The 13733-nt window shown below is 47.8% G+C and overlaps 1 protein-coding gene across 1 annotated transcript; it reads right to left on the bottom strand.

Moving 5' to 3' along the window:
- Nucleotides 1-219: 219 nt before the first annotated feature.
- LOC148666739 (uncharacterized) lies at nucleotides 220-13252 on the bottom strand. Its single transcript, XM_088632421.1, has 2 exons — nucleotides 12670-13252; nucleotides 220-3515 (listed from the first exon to the last, which is right to left on the bottom strand). The coding sequence occupies exons 1-2, from the start codon at nucleotides 13037-13039 to the stop codon at nucleotides 1606-1608; spliced, it is 2280 nt and encodes a 759-aa protein (XP_088488547.1). The 5' UTR covers nucleotides 13040-13252; the 3' UTR covers nucleotides 220-1605.
- Nucleotides 13253-13733: the final 481 nt, after the last annotated feature.

The following is a 13733-nucleotide window of genomic DNA, read 5'->3' as shown; positions in this document are numbered from 1 at the left end:
GGAAGTACATTTAAAAATGAGCATGGGAGACAATAGCTCACACAAAGGGTGGTGGGATAGTTTTCTTTCAGGAAACAAATGGATGACATCCTGGGATCAATTCAGTACTAGCTACCAAATAAAAAAAGGTCAGAAAGCTGTTGTAGTGTGGTCTCATGAGGCACCAGTTCTGTAAGGGTTTTGGCATTTACTGGGACAATTATTAATTGTGGCAGTAAATCACAAAATGATTCTTTTAATGGCCTTAGAATCCAACCATGCGGTATAACTCAAACAACGCACACACACAGGTGCTAATACACTAAAATACATGGATTAATACATAGAAGGTGCATGTAAATCTAACAGATCTTATTGTGAGGGTTAGCAGAATACAAAAGGTATATATTCATTCGGTTACAAAGAGTTACACATATCAAGAGGACATGCGTTCAGTATATCATTCATTCATTCATGGTTACAACTTCTACATTAGATACTCAAAACAAGTACATAACTCTTAGGAATTAAATTGATATCAACTGGTTGGGATAACAATTGAATTCTAGAGCAGTAATGCAGTGAAGTTGAATACTCATCCAATCTCTGGGGATTCAGATCTCCCCCGGACAAAGAAACAGTTGCAGGCTTGTTGCTGTCCAATCCGCGCTCTGGCTAGGTGCCAAGCGGTGCTCGGTGAGGCTACAGAGATTCCTGCTGCGCTACTCTCTGAAGACCGGCTAGTTAGTGTTGGCTTTAACTAGCAAAGTTTGTGCATAGGAGAAAACTGACTGCGGGTTCTGAATACTGATTCAGCTGTCCACAGTTCCGACCTGTTCACGAGGCCTGCTGCTGGTGCTAACCTCAGGTGGCAACCTCTGGTTACGCGCTGGCAACCTCCACTCTCGACTCTTAGAACAAGGAAAGTTCTGGCACACGGACACACTGGCCATTACATGGTGGTCTGGGCTGAGTCTCAGGATAGTCAGGAAGCGCGCTGCGAGAATGTCCTGCGCTTCCCAACTGTTCTGGCCTGCGGGCCGTCCTGCCCTGGAATCATTCGCACCCCTGGAATTGTTCTTTTTGGAATTCTTCTTCAGGCCCTCTGTGTTGCCTGTTTTTACTTGGAGGAACTTCAGGTCGTTCATTGGCTGAAAGTTTCATGGGCATCAGAGACCCACATGGTTACTCGGCCCTACCAGTTCCTGATTGGTTGATCAAGATGAGATATGAGTAACCCATCCCTGACACTTAGGAATGCAGTCCAGATGTCCATCTGGCACTCCCTAGACAGATAGGCACCAATGGATGACCATTGATCATGATAGCCAGGCATGTTTTAGTCAAATGTAAATAAGAGTATAGTCAAAATTTAACTGACCAGTTGAACTCAAAATTGGGTGACTACAAAGTGACTATGACTAATAGACATCTTGGGAACAAGTAAAGGTTTGTTCCATGCTGAAAAGAGAAGAAAATAAATGTTTAGGCTGTGGATGTCACATGCCGACACATCTACCCACTTGAACTAAAAAACATTTTAGTTGACTTGACTTAGACTATGATTAAATAAAAAACCTGGTGACTAAATTAGTGTTTTTAAGTCACCTGACTGGAACTCTTCCCTTACTGACTGTAGCTGAATGGTCTGTCTCCTGTGTGAATGCGCTGGTGCTTTTTTAAGTCATGCGATTGAATAAAACTCTTCCCACACTGACTGCAGATGAACGGTCTCTCTCCTGTGTGAGTGCGCTGGTGGGTTTTTAAGCTACGTGACTGACTAAAACTCTTCCCACACTGACTGCATCTGAATGGTCTCTCTCCTGTGTGAATGTGCTGGTGGGTTATTAAGCTACTTGACCGACTAAAACTCTTCCCACACTGACTGCAGCTGAACGGTCTCTCTCCTGTGTGAATGCGCTGGTGCTTTTTTAAGTCATGTGATTGAATAAAACTCTTCCCACACTGACTGCAGCTGAATGGTCTCTCTCCTGTGTGAATGCGCTGGTGCTTTTTTAAGTCATGCGATTGAATAAAACTCTTCCCACACTGACTGCAGATGAACGGTCTCTCTCCTGTGTGAATGCGCTGGTGGGCTATTAAGCTACTTGACTGACTAAAACTCTTCCCACACTGACTGCAGCTGAATGGTCTCTCTCCTGTGTGAATGCGCTGGTGGGTTATTAAGCTACTTGACCGACTAAAACTCTTCCCACACTGACTGCAGCTGAACGGTCTCTCTCCTGTGTGAATGTGCTGGTGTGATTGTAAGTGGCTTTTCAGACTAAAACTCTTTCCACACTGACTGCAATTGAATGCTCTCTCTCCTGTGTGAATGCGCCGGTGGGCTATTAAGCTACTTGACTGACTAAAACGCTTCCCACACTGACTGCAGCTGAACGGTCTCTCTCCTGTGTGAATGCGCTGGTGGGTTATTAAGTTACTTGACTGACTAAAAGTCTTCCCACACTGACTGCAGCTGAACGGTCTCTCTCCTATGTGAATGTGCTGATGTTGTTTTAATAGGTGCAAGTGACTAAAATTCTTCCCACAATGACTACATCTGAAAGGTCTCTCTCTTGTGTGAAGGTGCTGGTAGGGCTTTGAAATGCTAGACTGACAGAAACGCTGCTTCTCCCTGTGCCGTAATGGCAGTTTGTCCACTCCATCTGAGCAAGGCCTTGAGTGATTCTTCCTCATCCTCTGATTGTGCTGGGGTCTCTTATTCTGCCAATGCTCCATGGAATGGTCTTGCTCTGGGTGCTGAGGTTTGTTTCCTCCACCATGTCCTTCAGTGTGCTGCTCAGCAGAGTGAATCATCCGGGGCTCATTCTCCAGCTCTCTGAGACTAAAACTGTCTAATTCATTCCGTTGTTCCCCTCTTTGCCCAAGAACAGACATACTCTCCAGTTCATTAAAACTTTTAACAATTTTCTCAGTAACCAGATTATTAAACCTGTGTGTAAAGCCATCAGATACTAAGGTATCATATGATTGTTTGAGACTCTGCAATGACAGTCTCTCCAGTTGAACAGAACAAGGCCTAATTATCAAGCCCTGTAGGAGCTGCTGTTGCTCCTCCCTGTACTGACTCCTCTCTGTGTGCTGTGACTCAGTACTGTTCTCTTCACCAGGTACATCAGTTTGCTGCTCTGCAGCGTCAATCAACTTGGACTCCATGCCCTGCTCTGTAAGATTTAAAACATCCAGTTCTTCACTGTGCTCTCGTACAGAGACACAGCCCAGCTCATTACAACCTTGTGTAATATTGTTTGAGTCCAGATTATTAATCTTCTCTATAAAATCATCATATACTAAGAGCCCAGGCGTCTCACGCTCGGGCTCTGTCTTCATCATGGGCACAGAATCCTCGACACTCTGCCTGCTCTCTGTGTGCTGCTCACTGAGTGTCTCTTTCCCTTCTGCAACAGTGAGCTCTCTCTCCTGCATCAAACTGGAGCCCCACTCCTCCTCACTGTGCTGCTGTTCAAGAGGAGCCATTTCCCCAGCGTCCGAGAGAGCACTGGTCTCTGTGCCTGTAAATACAGGACAAGAAAACAAGACCTTTATAATAATAATAAACTTTATTTTATATAGCACCTTTAAAGGTGGCTTCTCAAAGCACTTTACAGAAGGCCAACAACATAAAATACACAATATAAGCACGATGAGAATACACAGTTAGACGAGTCAGTAGATGGTGGTACTAAGTCCAGTAGGAGCAGAGGGGTAAAGAACAGATAAATAAAGGCTCTTCTGAAGAAGAAGGTTTTGAGTCTGGATTTGAAGAAGCTTAGAGAAAGTGACTCTGATATCCTTGGGGAGAAAGTTCCAGAGCTTGGGGCAAAACAGGAGAAGGCCATGTCACCCATAGAGTGTAGAAGGACTGGGGGACAAATAGTTGAACACAATTAGAAGAGCGAAAGTTGTGAGGTGGGGAGTAGGGCGATAACTCAGACAGGTACTGAGGTGCCAAGCCACAGAGAGCCTTATAGGTAAGCAGGAGGATTGTTAAGTCGACACGAAACTTGACAGGAAAGCAGTGCAAGGATAGGAGTAATGTGAATACTTGCACTAGACAAACTGGAAATTACAGCATATTAACACTGCACTTACAGAGATGGGTAAATAAAAACACACTGACTGGGCATAACAGTACATTAACACTGCACTGAGAGGGGTAAATAGATACATACTGACTGGACACTGCAGCATATTAGCACTGCACTGAAAGGGGTTAATACAGACATGCTGACTGGACACTATAGTACATTAACACTGCACTGAGAGAGAGAGGGGTTGATTCACACACACTGACTTCACACTACAATATATTAACACTGCACTGAGAGAGAGGGGTGAATACAGACAGACTGACTGGACACTACAGTACATTAACACTGCACTGAGAGAGAGAGGGGTTGATTCACACACACTGACTTCACACTACAATATATTAACACTGCACTGAGAGAGAGGGGTGAATACAGACAGACTGACTGGACACTACAGTACATTAACACTACATTGAGAGAGAAAGGGGTTCATACAGACACACTGACTGGACACTACAGTACTTTAACACAGCACTGAGACAGAGGCATTTTTACAGCCACGGACAAACACTGCTCAGAGAAGGGGGGTAAATACAGACAGACTGACAGACAGGACACTACAGTACATTAGCACTGCACTGAGAGAGAGGGGTTAATACAGACACACCGACGACACTATAGAACATTAACACTGCACTGAGTGACAGGTTAATACAGACATGCTGACTGGACACTACAGTATATTAACACTGCATTGAGAAAGAGAGGATTAATACAGACACACTGCCTGCATATTATAGTACTTTAAAACTGCACAAAAAGAGGCGGGTTAATACATACACACTGACTGGCCACTACAGTACATTAACACTACACTGAGACAAAGAGGGGTTAATACAGGCACACTGACTGGACAAGACAGTACTTTGTAACACTGCACTGAGAGAGAGGGGGGGTTAATACATACACACTGACTGGACACTACAGCACATTAACACTACACTGAGCGAGAGAGATCATTCAATCTTTATTGACAGAAAAAATAAACAAAGTATGAATCTTGATTCTTAGAACCCCACCTTAAGAATTATTAAAATAAAATCATAATTGGAATATTAATTTTTTATTCACAATCCTGCACGTTTCCAAAACACCAACGCTTTTCAGATGTTCCACGGTCATTATGAGATAATATAAAACATATATTCTAACAACATCCTGCTCTTCACCAACCCTTCAAACATCCTCACCAAGTCTACAGACCCAGAAGCAGAGATCTTATTTTTCAGAGTCTTATAGATGGTGAGTTTGGCCTGGCCCAGTAGAAAGTTGGCGAGGAGGGTCTGAGTTTTTCCTTTTCTCGTATGACCCACCCCGAACATGAAAATAATGTCACTGAAGGCCAGGTCAAGGTTGATGAAGAGCCAGATCAACACGGCAAACATGGGCGACAGGTGGGGGCAGGCACTGTAGTAGTGGAACACCGTCTCCCTCTGAGCGCAGAAGGGACAGGCCCCTCTTATAATAATAATAATAATAATAAACTTTATTTTATATAGCGCCTTTAAAGGTGGCTTCTCAAAGCGCTTTACAGGATGACAATAACAATAAATAAGAAGACTACAACAATAAATAAGAAAATTTCACAAGACAGGACACAATTATAATTACAACAATACAACAATAACAATAGAGGAGACTGTGGAAGATGGTATTAAGAAGAGCAGAGGGGTGAAGAATGGAACCAGTTAAGTAAAGGCTTTTCTGAAAAGGAGGGTTTTGAGTCTGGATTTGAAGGAGTTTAGAGAAGGTGACTCTCTAATATCGTTGGGCAAGGAGTTCCAGAGCTTGGGGGCATAGCAGGAGAAGGCCCTGTCGCCCATACAATGTAGACGGGCTTGGGGGACAGTAAGGAGGGCAGAATTTGAAGAGCGGAGGTTGCGAGGTGGGGAGTAGGGCGATAAAAGTTCAGACAGGTATTGAGGTGCCAAGCCATGTAAAGCCTTGTAGGTGAGCATGAGGATTTTAAAGTCTACGCGGAATTTGACCGGAAGCCAGTGCAAGGACTCCAGGATAGGAGTAATGTGAACACTTGCACTAGATCTGGTCAGGATTCTGGCTGCTGAATTTTGGACATACTGCAGCTTGTTCAGAGTAGATTTAGATACCCCAGGGAGCAGAGCATTGCAGTAGTCAATTCGAGAGAATACAAATATGTTGATCAGCTTTTCAGCCACAGTTAATGATAGCATAGGGCGTAGTCTTGCGATATTTCTAAGGTGAAAAAAAGATGTTTTGACAGTATGCTGTACATGTGGGTCGAATGTTAAGCCAGAATCGAATATAACCCCAAGGTTTTTCAATTTTGATTGGAGCTCAAGTACAGAGCCATCTACAGACAGGGTTACAGGACTGGCTTTACGAAGTTGATGGGGGGTACCAATAAGCATGACTTCAGTCTTGTCACAGTTAAGATGAAGGAAGTTTTGAGTCATCCAAATTTTTATGTCAGAGATGCAATTAGATAGAATAGAGACAGCCACATCAGTGTCGGGTTTGGTATGGATGTATATTTGAGTATCGTCAGTGTAAAAATGAAAGCTGAGGCCATGTGATCTTAAAAGCTGACCAAGTGGGAACATGTAAATGCTGAAGAGCAAGGGGCCCAGTATTGAGCCCTGAGGGACACCAGACTTGACAAGACCAATTTCAGACCTGTACCCATTGAGAGAGACAAAGTGACAGCGATCAGTGAGGTAAGACTTAAACCATTTGAGGGCAGTGTCAGAGACTCCAAACACAGTCTCGAGACGAGAAAGCAAGATGTTATGGTCAACAGTGTCAAAGGCAGCACTGAGATCAAGAAGGATGAGTATGGAAAGAGAACCAGAATCAGAAGCTATTAGGAGATCGTTGGTGACTTTGACTAGGGCGGTTTCTGTGCTGTGAAGTTGACGGAAGCCAGATTGGAGGGGTTCGAAAAGGTTGTTTGTCATGAGGTGGTTATGTAACTGAAGTGTGACAGCACGTTCTAGAATTTTAGAGAGAAAGGGTAAGTTGGAGATGGGGCGAAAGTTGTTAAGATTGTCGAGAGCCATGTTAGGCTTCTTTGGCACTGGGGTAATAGCAGCAGTTTTGAGGACCGTTGGTACAATGCCGGTGCTCAAGGATTCATGTATTATATTGAGGACAATGGGACAGAGAGAAGAGAAACAGGACTGGAATAAAGTGGTGGGAATGGGATCTAAAATAGATGTGGTGGGTTTCATGCGCGTAACTAGTTTGTTTAGGGATGCTGAGTCAAGAAGAGAGAAGCCAACGTCACACAACTCCACCACCTGATGGTGTCCAGTTCTTGTTGAGGGGAAATCTGTAGAGGTTACCCCAGGCAGGCTGGACACCATCTGGCACCCCCAGACGAGCCCTCCAGGGAGTGTCAGGGAGTGCAGACAGCTGGGCCTGATGTCTAGATGTTACAACTAGTCTATACAGACACTTCCCCTCAACACCAGCTAGAGACCTCTCCTCTGAAGCAAGGGACTCAAGGAGAGATCCTGTCGGCCAGGGACTGAGTGCAGGAGACACTAGCAGACCACGGAAAGGAGGCTGTGTGGTTGGAAGGTGGCGTTCCTCAAACAGACCCTGGACTAGCAGCATCTCCTCAAGAGGCAGAGCAGAGCAGAGCGAAGCTGACTAAGAAACCTGTCCACACACCGCCCCGAGTGTAGTCCAAGAGCATCGCATGCCCACTCCATGCTGCGCCAGCAGTCCTGATCCACGTCAAGCAGGTGGTGGAGTTGTGTGACGTTGGCGCGGACCACTCTGCCAGTAAAGTCCAAGGAGCGGCCCAGTTCTGTGTCCATTCACGGATTGTGTACTAGCGGCTCTCAGAGTGTCCAGTATAGACTGGGCTGCTCCTCTTCTCTCCACACGTGCAGATGCCGCCAGGCTTTCAGGAGACTACGCTGGAAAGGCTGCAGTGGAGACAGGTCAACCCTGCTGGTGTCCATCAGGAAGAGAACAGAGTCGATCCCGAGGTGTCCTGCTAGACGCAACAGGGTGAAGGTCAGCTCCCTCCAGGACAGCGAGGCCGGGCCGAACAGCAGCTTCTGTACTGCCTGCAAACGAAAGGCGTCCACCCGGCTCCGGATGTCAACGAGTCCTTGTCCTCCGTCCTCTCTGGGCAAATAGAGGACACCCCTCCACTGCCAGTGCAGTCCATCCCAGAAGAAGTCGAGAAGCGTGGCCTGCAGCTCCTCAATCAGTCCAGCTCGTGGCTCCAGGCACAGCAGGCAATGCCACAACATTGAAGCCACCAGGGTGTTGACAATCAGAACCCGGCCTCTGTAGGAGATCTGGGGGAGCAGCCAGCGCCAGCGGTCCAGGCGACCTTTCACTTTTTCGAGGAGCCCCTCCCAGTTCTTCCTCACACTGGCCTTGTCCCCCAGGTACACCCCCAGGTAGTTGAATCCCCCTCTGGTCCTGCTGAACCTCTCTGGCAAGACTGGGGGACCCGTCTCACTCCACTCTCCCAGGAGTAGGGCGCTACTCTTGGCCCAGTTTACTTTGGCTGATGATAGCCACTGAAAATCATTCAAAGTTGTCTGTAGCGCCCTGACATCCTGTTCTCCTCCGACCACGACCATGATGTCATCAGCGTATGCCAAGATCTTGACAGTAGAATCGGAGCAGCCCGGGATGGACAGCCTCTTGATGACCCGGCGCAGCTGATGTAGCAGAGGTTCAATAGCAAGGGAGTATAGCATTCCTGAGAGTGCACAGCCCTGCCTGACTCCCCTCTGCACTGGAAACTTAATGTCACACAGGTCCCCATTCTTAGGCAGCAGGGTGACAACAGCTCTCCTGCAGCTCAGTGGCAGGTCCCCCTGCTCCAGACTTTCCGAGAACACATCCAGCAGGTCAGGTCCCAGCACGGCCCAGATGGCACAGTAGAATTCGGCCGGCAAGCCATCAAGGCCAGGGGTCATACCATTACTCAAGACACTGAGTGCAGTGGAGAGCTCCTCCAGGGATAGAGGCCTCTCCAGCCATGCACTCTCCTCTTCGGGGACCTGTGAAAGGTCTTCAAAGAACCTGCATGTGCAGACCGAGTCCTCACTTGCCTCGCTGGAGAAGAGCGTCTTGTAGAACTGCATGGTCCTCTCCTGGATCTGCCCGGCCTCGTGCAGCTCCTGCCCTGTCTCCGAGCGCAGGCAGAGGCTCTGCCTGCTCTGGCCCGGTTTCTTCTCTAGGCCAAAGAAGTAGCGAGTTGGGGCGTCTACCTGTGATGCACTCTGAACCCTAGATTTTATTAGAGCTCCCTGCACTTTTGTGTCCAGATGGCCAATGAGTAATCCTTTTGGATGTGGAGGTCATCAATTAGTCTCCTGTCTGCACGACACTCCAGAGCCTGGTGGAGCTCCAGAATGTCTCTCTCCAGAGCCTTCATGGACTCACGGATACCTCTCGTGACAATTCCAGTGTACTGCTGGCAGAACTGGCGAATCTGCACCTTCCCAATATCCTACCACTGCCGCAGGGAGACAAAGTGGGCTTTCTGACTCCTCCACTGCTACCAGAAGAACAGGAGGCAGTCACAGAAGTGAGCATCGTCAAGCAGTTGGGTATTAAAGTGCCAGTAGGCACTGCGGGACCTCACTGATGGGACGACGACTGTGCAGATGGTGAGACAGTGGTCCGACAGGCCCACTGGACAGATGGGAGTACTGCTTGACGATCCTGTAATGATGTTTACGGCAGTAGATGCGGTCCAGCCTGGCCAGAGAGAGGGTATTCCCCTTGACCTGGGCCCAGGTGTACTGCCTCGTGTCCCCATGACATCTCCTCCAGATGTCAGTGAGGTCAGATTTGACAAGGATCCTGCGCGGCTTCCTGGCCGACAGGCCATGTGGCTCTCCATGATTCCTGTGTAATTCCTGTCCAGTGTGCTGCTCTCTGTGCAGTTAAAATCACCCCCCAGGAAGACCAGCTCTTCAGGCTGGCAGGTCACCAGCGCATTTTCAAGCTCCCTGAAGAAGGTGACCCTCTCCCCACCATCTGTGAATGCATAAATGTTAATAAAAACAAAGGTTTTCTTCCTGTAAACTACTCGCATGAGTAACAGGCGACCTTTCACAACCTCATGGACAGCGATAGAGAGGGGCTTGAACCCCACAGAGAACAGCATCGTGACCCCCGCGCTCACAGGGGACCCATGATTGTACACAATGTCCCCCTGCCACTCCCGCTGCCAGGCAATGATGTCGGTGTCGGTGCGGGTCTCCTGCAGGAACGTCACATGCAGGCTGTTTTCTTTGATGACCTCCAACACCTCAGCTCGCTTCAAAGCCCTCCAGCACCCATTGGTGTTCAAACTCCCTATTCTAATGCCGCCCATGCTTGCGGAAAAGAAAAAAAGAAACAACATAAAACACGAACAGACACATAGCACGCAGAAGGATAGTGATGTGATGTAAGAGACGGGACTCATTCGTGCTGAGGTGCATTCCGCGGTCCTGCCCTGATCTTACCCAATAAGCTCTTCAGGCGCCATCTCTCTTGATCGCTGAAGTCATTCGCACCTGTGCCTTTTCAGATGGTGCGTCGCGGAGAGGACAAAGAGCTCAGTATTGGGGAAAAAAGTCCTCGACCACAGTTCCCCTCTTACCTTTAGTCTTCTCTAAGAACTCCCTGATGCTCTGGAAACTGTAGCCTACTCTGCAGCTCTGCCGGGCCGAGGAGCCCGAGGCGAGAGAGGAGGTGTCTGTGAAGCCACCCTCGTCATCGTCGCTCACGGACTCCGAGAAGCTCCAGGCGGCGATGGCGAGGACACTCCAGCGCGTCCTCACTCTCGCAGTGTCGGAGACACTCGCGGCCCCCGGGCTGGCGACAGAGCCGCCCTCCACCGAGCTCTCTGTGCTGTGCTTTTTCTGCACCACACTCTGCACAGATTTTTTCGTGCGCTTTCTCCACGGCGTCTTAAAACCATCGTCTATTTTTCCGGATGTTACTTCATTTCCTCCCCACACCGTGTCTACAGTTTTTGCTGGCACTTGTGACGAGTTTTCCTCCATCGGTGTCACTGCCTGCTTTCTCTCTCCCTGACTCTCCTGAGCAGCGGGGCTCTGCAGCTCCCCTGCTCCGCCAGTGCTCGTATCTTGCTCCCCGGTGTGGGGAGCTCCCATCTGAGGGCTGAGGTGGTCCACTCTTTGCTATCTGTTCTCCTGCATGGGACACCACCAGCTCGGCTCACCTGCCCCCTCCAGCAACCTCCTCTCCTGCACCCCGGCTGTGGGCTCTGCCTCCCTGCTGCCTCCCTGCACTGCTCCACTCCCCGCTGCCTGACGCTGTCTCCTGGCCTCCTGTGCACCCTGGGGCTGAGGCTCCCTGCCCATCTCGTCCTCCACCTCCAGGCAATTCTTCACCACATGCCCCTCGCTCCCGCACCTAAAGCACTTCGTCAATTCCGAAGTCACGAATACAACATAATCACAGGTGTCAATCCGAAATTTAAGATCCACATTGATCTCTTCCATGGGTTTTTTTTAAGATCACGTAGACTTGTCTTCGGAAAGAGATGACATGCTTCAGCTGAAGTGCCCTGCAGCCCAGAGGGACCTTCCTGATCGGAGAGACCACCAGTCCGTAACGGGACAGCTCCCTCTACAGCAGCTCGTTCCTCATGAACAGAGGCACATTGGAGAGGGTGATCTTCCGAGCTGGGGCCACGAGAGGCAGCACCGGGGTGAAGGTGCCGTCCAGGATGGCCCCCTTTACCACTAGGGCATTTGCCAGATCAATAGATTGCAGGAAAATAACTATCCCTCCACTCATGCGGGAAGCGGACTTGATGTTCCTACAGCTCACAACCTCCCCGACCGCAAGAACACACCTCTCCAGAGGACAGAACTCCACAGGGGAAATTTTCACTCCATGGCGCTGTGTTAACTTCTAAAATGAGAAGTCTGGAGGATCAGAGCCTCCAGAACTGGCCATGGTATGAAAATAAACCCAGTTTTCCCCCCAAAAAAGACAGAAAAAAACACAAAACCAATGAAGAAACACGGCCACATGATTCAAACACAGAGAGAGAGAGGGGTGAATACAGACACACTGACTGGACACTACAGTACATTAACACTGCACTGAGAAAGAGAGAGGTTAATACAGACACACTGACTGACTGGACACTACAGTGCATTAACACTGTACTGAGACAGAGGGCTTTATACAGACACGGACAAACTGGAAATTACAGCATATTAACACTGCACTGAGAGAGGAGTTAACAGACATGCTGACTGACTGGACACTACAGTACATCAACACTGCACTTAGAGGGGTGAATACAGGCACACTGACTAGACACTACAGTACATTAACACTTTATACAGACAAGGACAAACTGGAAATAACAGCATATTAACACTGCACTGACAGAGAGGGGTAAATACAGCTATACTGACTGGACACTCCAGTACATTAACAATGCACAGAGAGAGGGGTTAATACAGGCACAGTGGATTAATATTCCAGAGGAGTTAATACAGACACAGACCTCACCAGTGAGGAAGTTATAGACACTGGTTTTAAACACACACACATACTCCGACTTCATACACGTCACCACACTGACCTGACAACAGTTTCATGTCCATTTCTTCTTTTATTTCTGCAGTGACTTCACAGGGAAGCGTCTGGGTACCCTGATCTCCTCTTACTCCCAAATCCTTCTCCAACAGCTGCAATCTCCACTTCAAGCTCTCGTTTTCCTTCTTCAGCTGCGCCATTTCACTCCCGACACTGTCCTCCACACACTGTGTGATTTTAAACACGGCCCGTCCCACCAGGACCTGGGAGATATTGCGGAGTTTGTCTTCAAACTCGTTCTCAGAGTCAGACATCCTGTTTCCAAAAACTTCTGACACTTCATACACGATCGATTTGAGCAAAACGTGCATGAACGAGTCAAGCTGGATTTGCAGATTTAACAAGCACTCCGCCATTCTTCTTCAGAGTCGATCAGAAACAAAGGCTGACTTGCGATGTTTAAACAGAACAGCTTCTTTATTTTTATTCTTCACAGATTCTGTTGTCAGGGCTGTGCTCTGTTCAAGCATAAACACAGTTGACAAGATGCTACGTTTTCAGAAACTGAAGTTATAAAAAAAAACTTTCTTCTTTATAGAAAGAAAATCATTCAAGCACCCACGGGTATGCTGGGTAGCGCCGTGTGATGACGTCATTCGTTAGCGCGGCCGCGGCTTCAAAACAATCGAGAAGTGGAGCTGAGAAAGAGGAGTTTCTGCAGCCGGATATAAACTTAACTGCACCTCCTAGCGCCACCTAGTCAAGAGGAGTGAATCACCTGCGACTTGCACCGTTCGTAAGTGTGAATTTTGTGAAACGGAACAGATTTATTGTTTTGCCCTTCCACAACGAAAACGTCTCCCTTTGCAGGTTTTAGGTTAAAGAAAAAAAAAATGCTGACATATTCTTCCCAGCTGGCAGTATTAATCCTGCACCATAAGCAAGTATTTCATATTTCGCAAATTGTATGAATTTCTCGAAAAATACGTTGTTCCAAGAAAGGAAATAAATACTTCCATTAACAAAATCAAGCCATATGTGATTGTCCTTAATTATACATTCTGTATGACAAGACAGGAAGAAAGGCACCTCAGGATTTCGGACACAGGA

The sequence above is a fragment of the Lepisosteus platostomus genome, chromosome 5 (genome assembly GCF_059453375.1).
Source record: "Lepisosteus platostomus isolate fLepPlt1 chromosome 5, fLepPlt1.hap1, whole genome shotgun sequence".
Classification (NCBI taxonomy): Eukaryota; Metazoa; Chordata; class Actinopteri; order Semionotiformes; family Lepisosteidae; genus Lepisosteus; species Lepisosteus platostomus.
Note: the sequence above shows the minus strand (reverse complement) of the source record. Positions and strands in the feature narration are given on the sequence as shown.

What these genes read in the sequence shown, in the direction of transcription:
- LOC148666739 (XM_088632421.1), bottom strand. Translation starts at nt 13,039, where the DNA reads ATGGCGGAGTGCTTGTTAAATCTGCAAATCCAGCTTGACTCGTTCATG. An exon ending in GGACATGAAACTGTTGTCAG is followed by an intron (nt 3,516 to 12,669) that starts GTCAGTGTGGTG and finishes CTGTATTTACAG; the next exon opens with GCACAGAGACCAGTGCTCTC.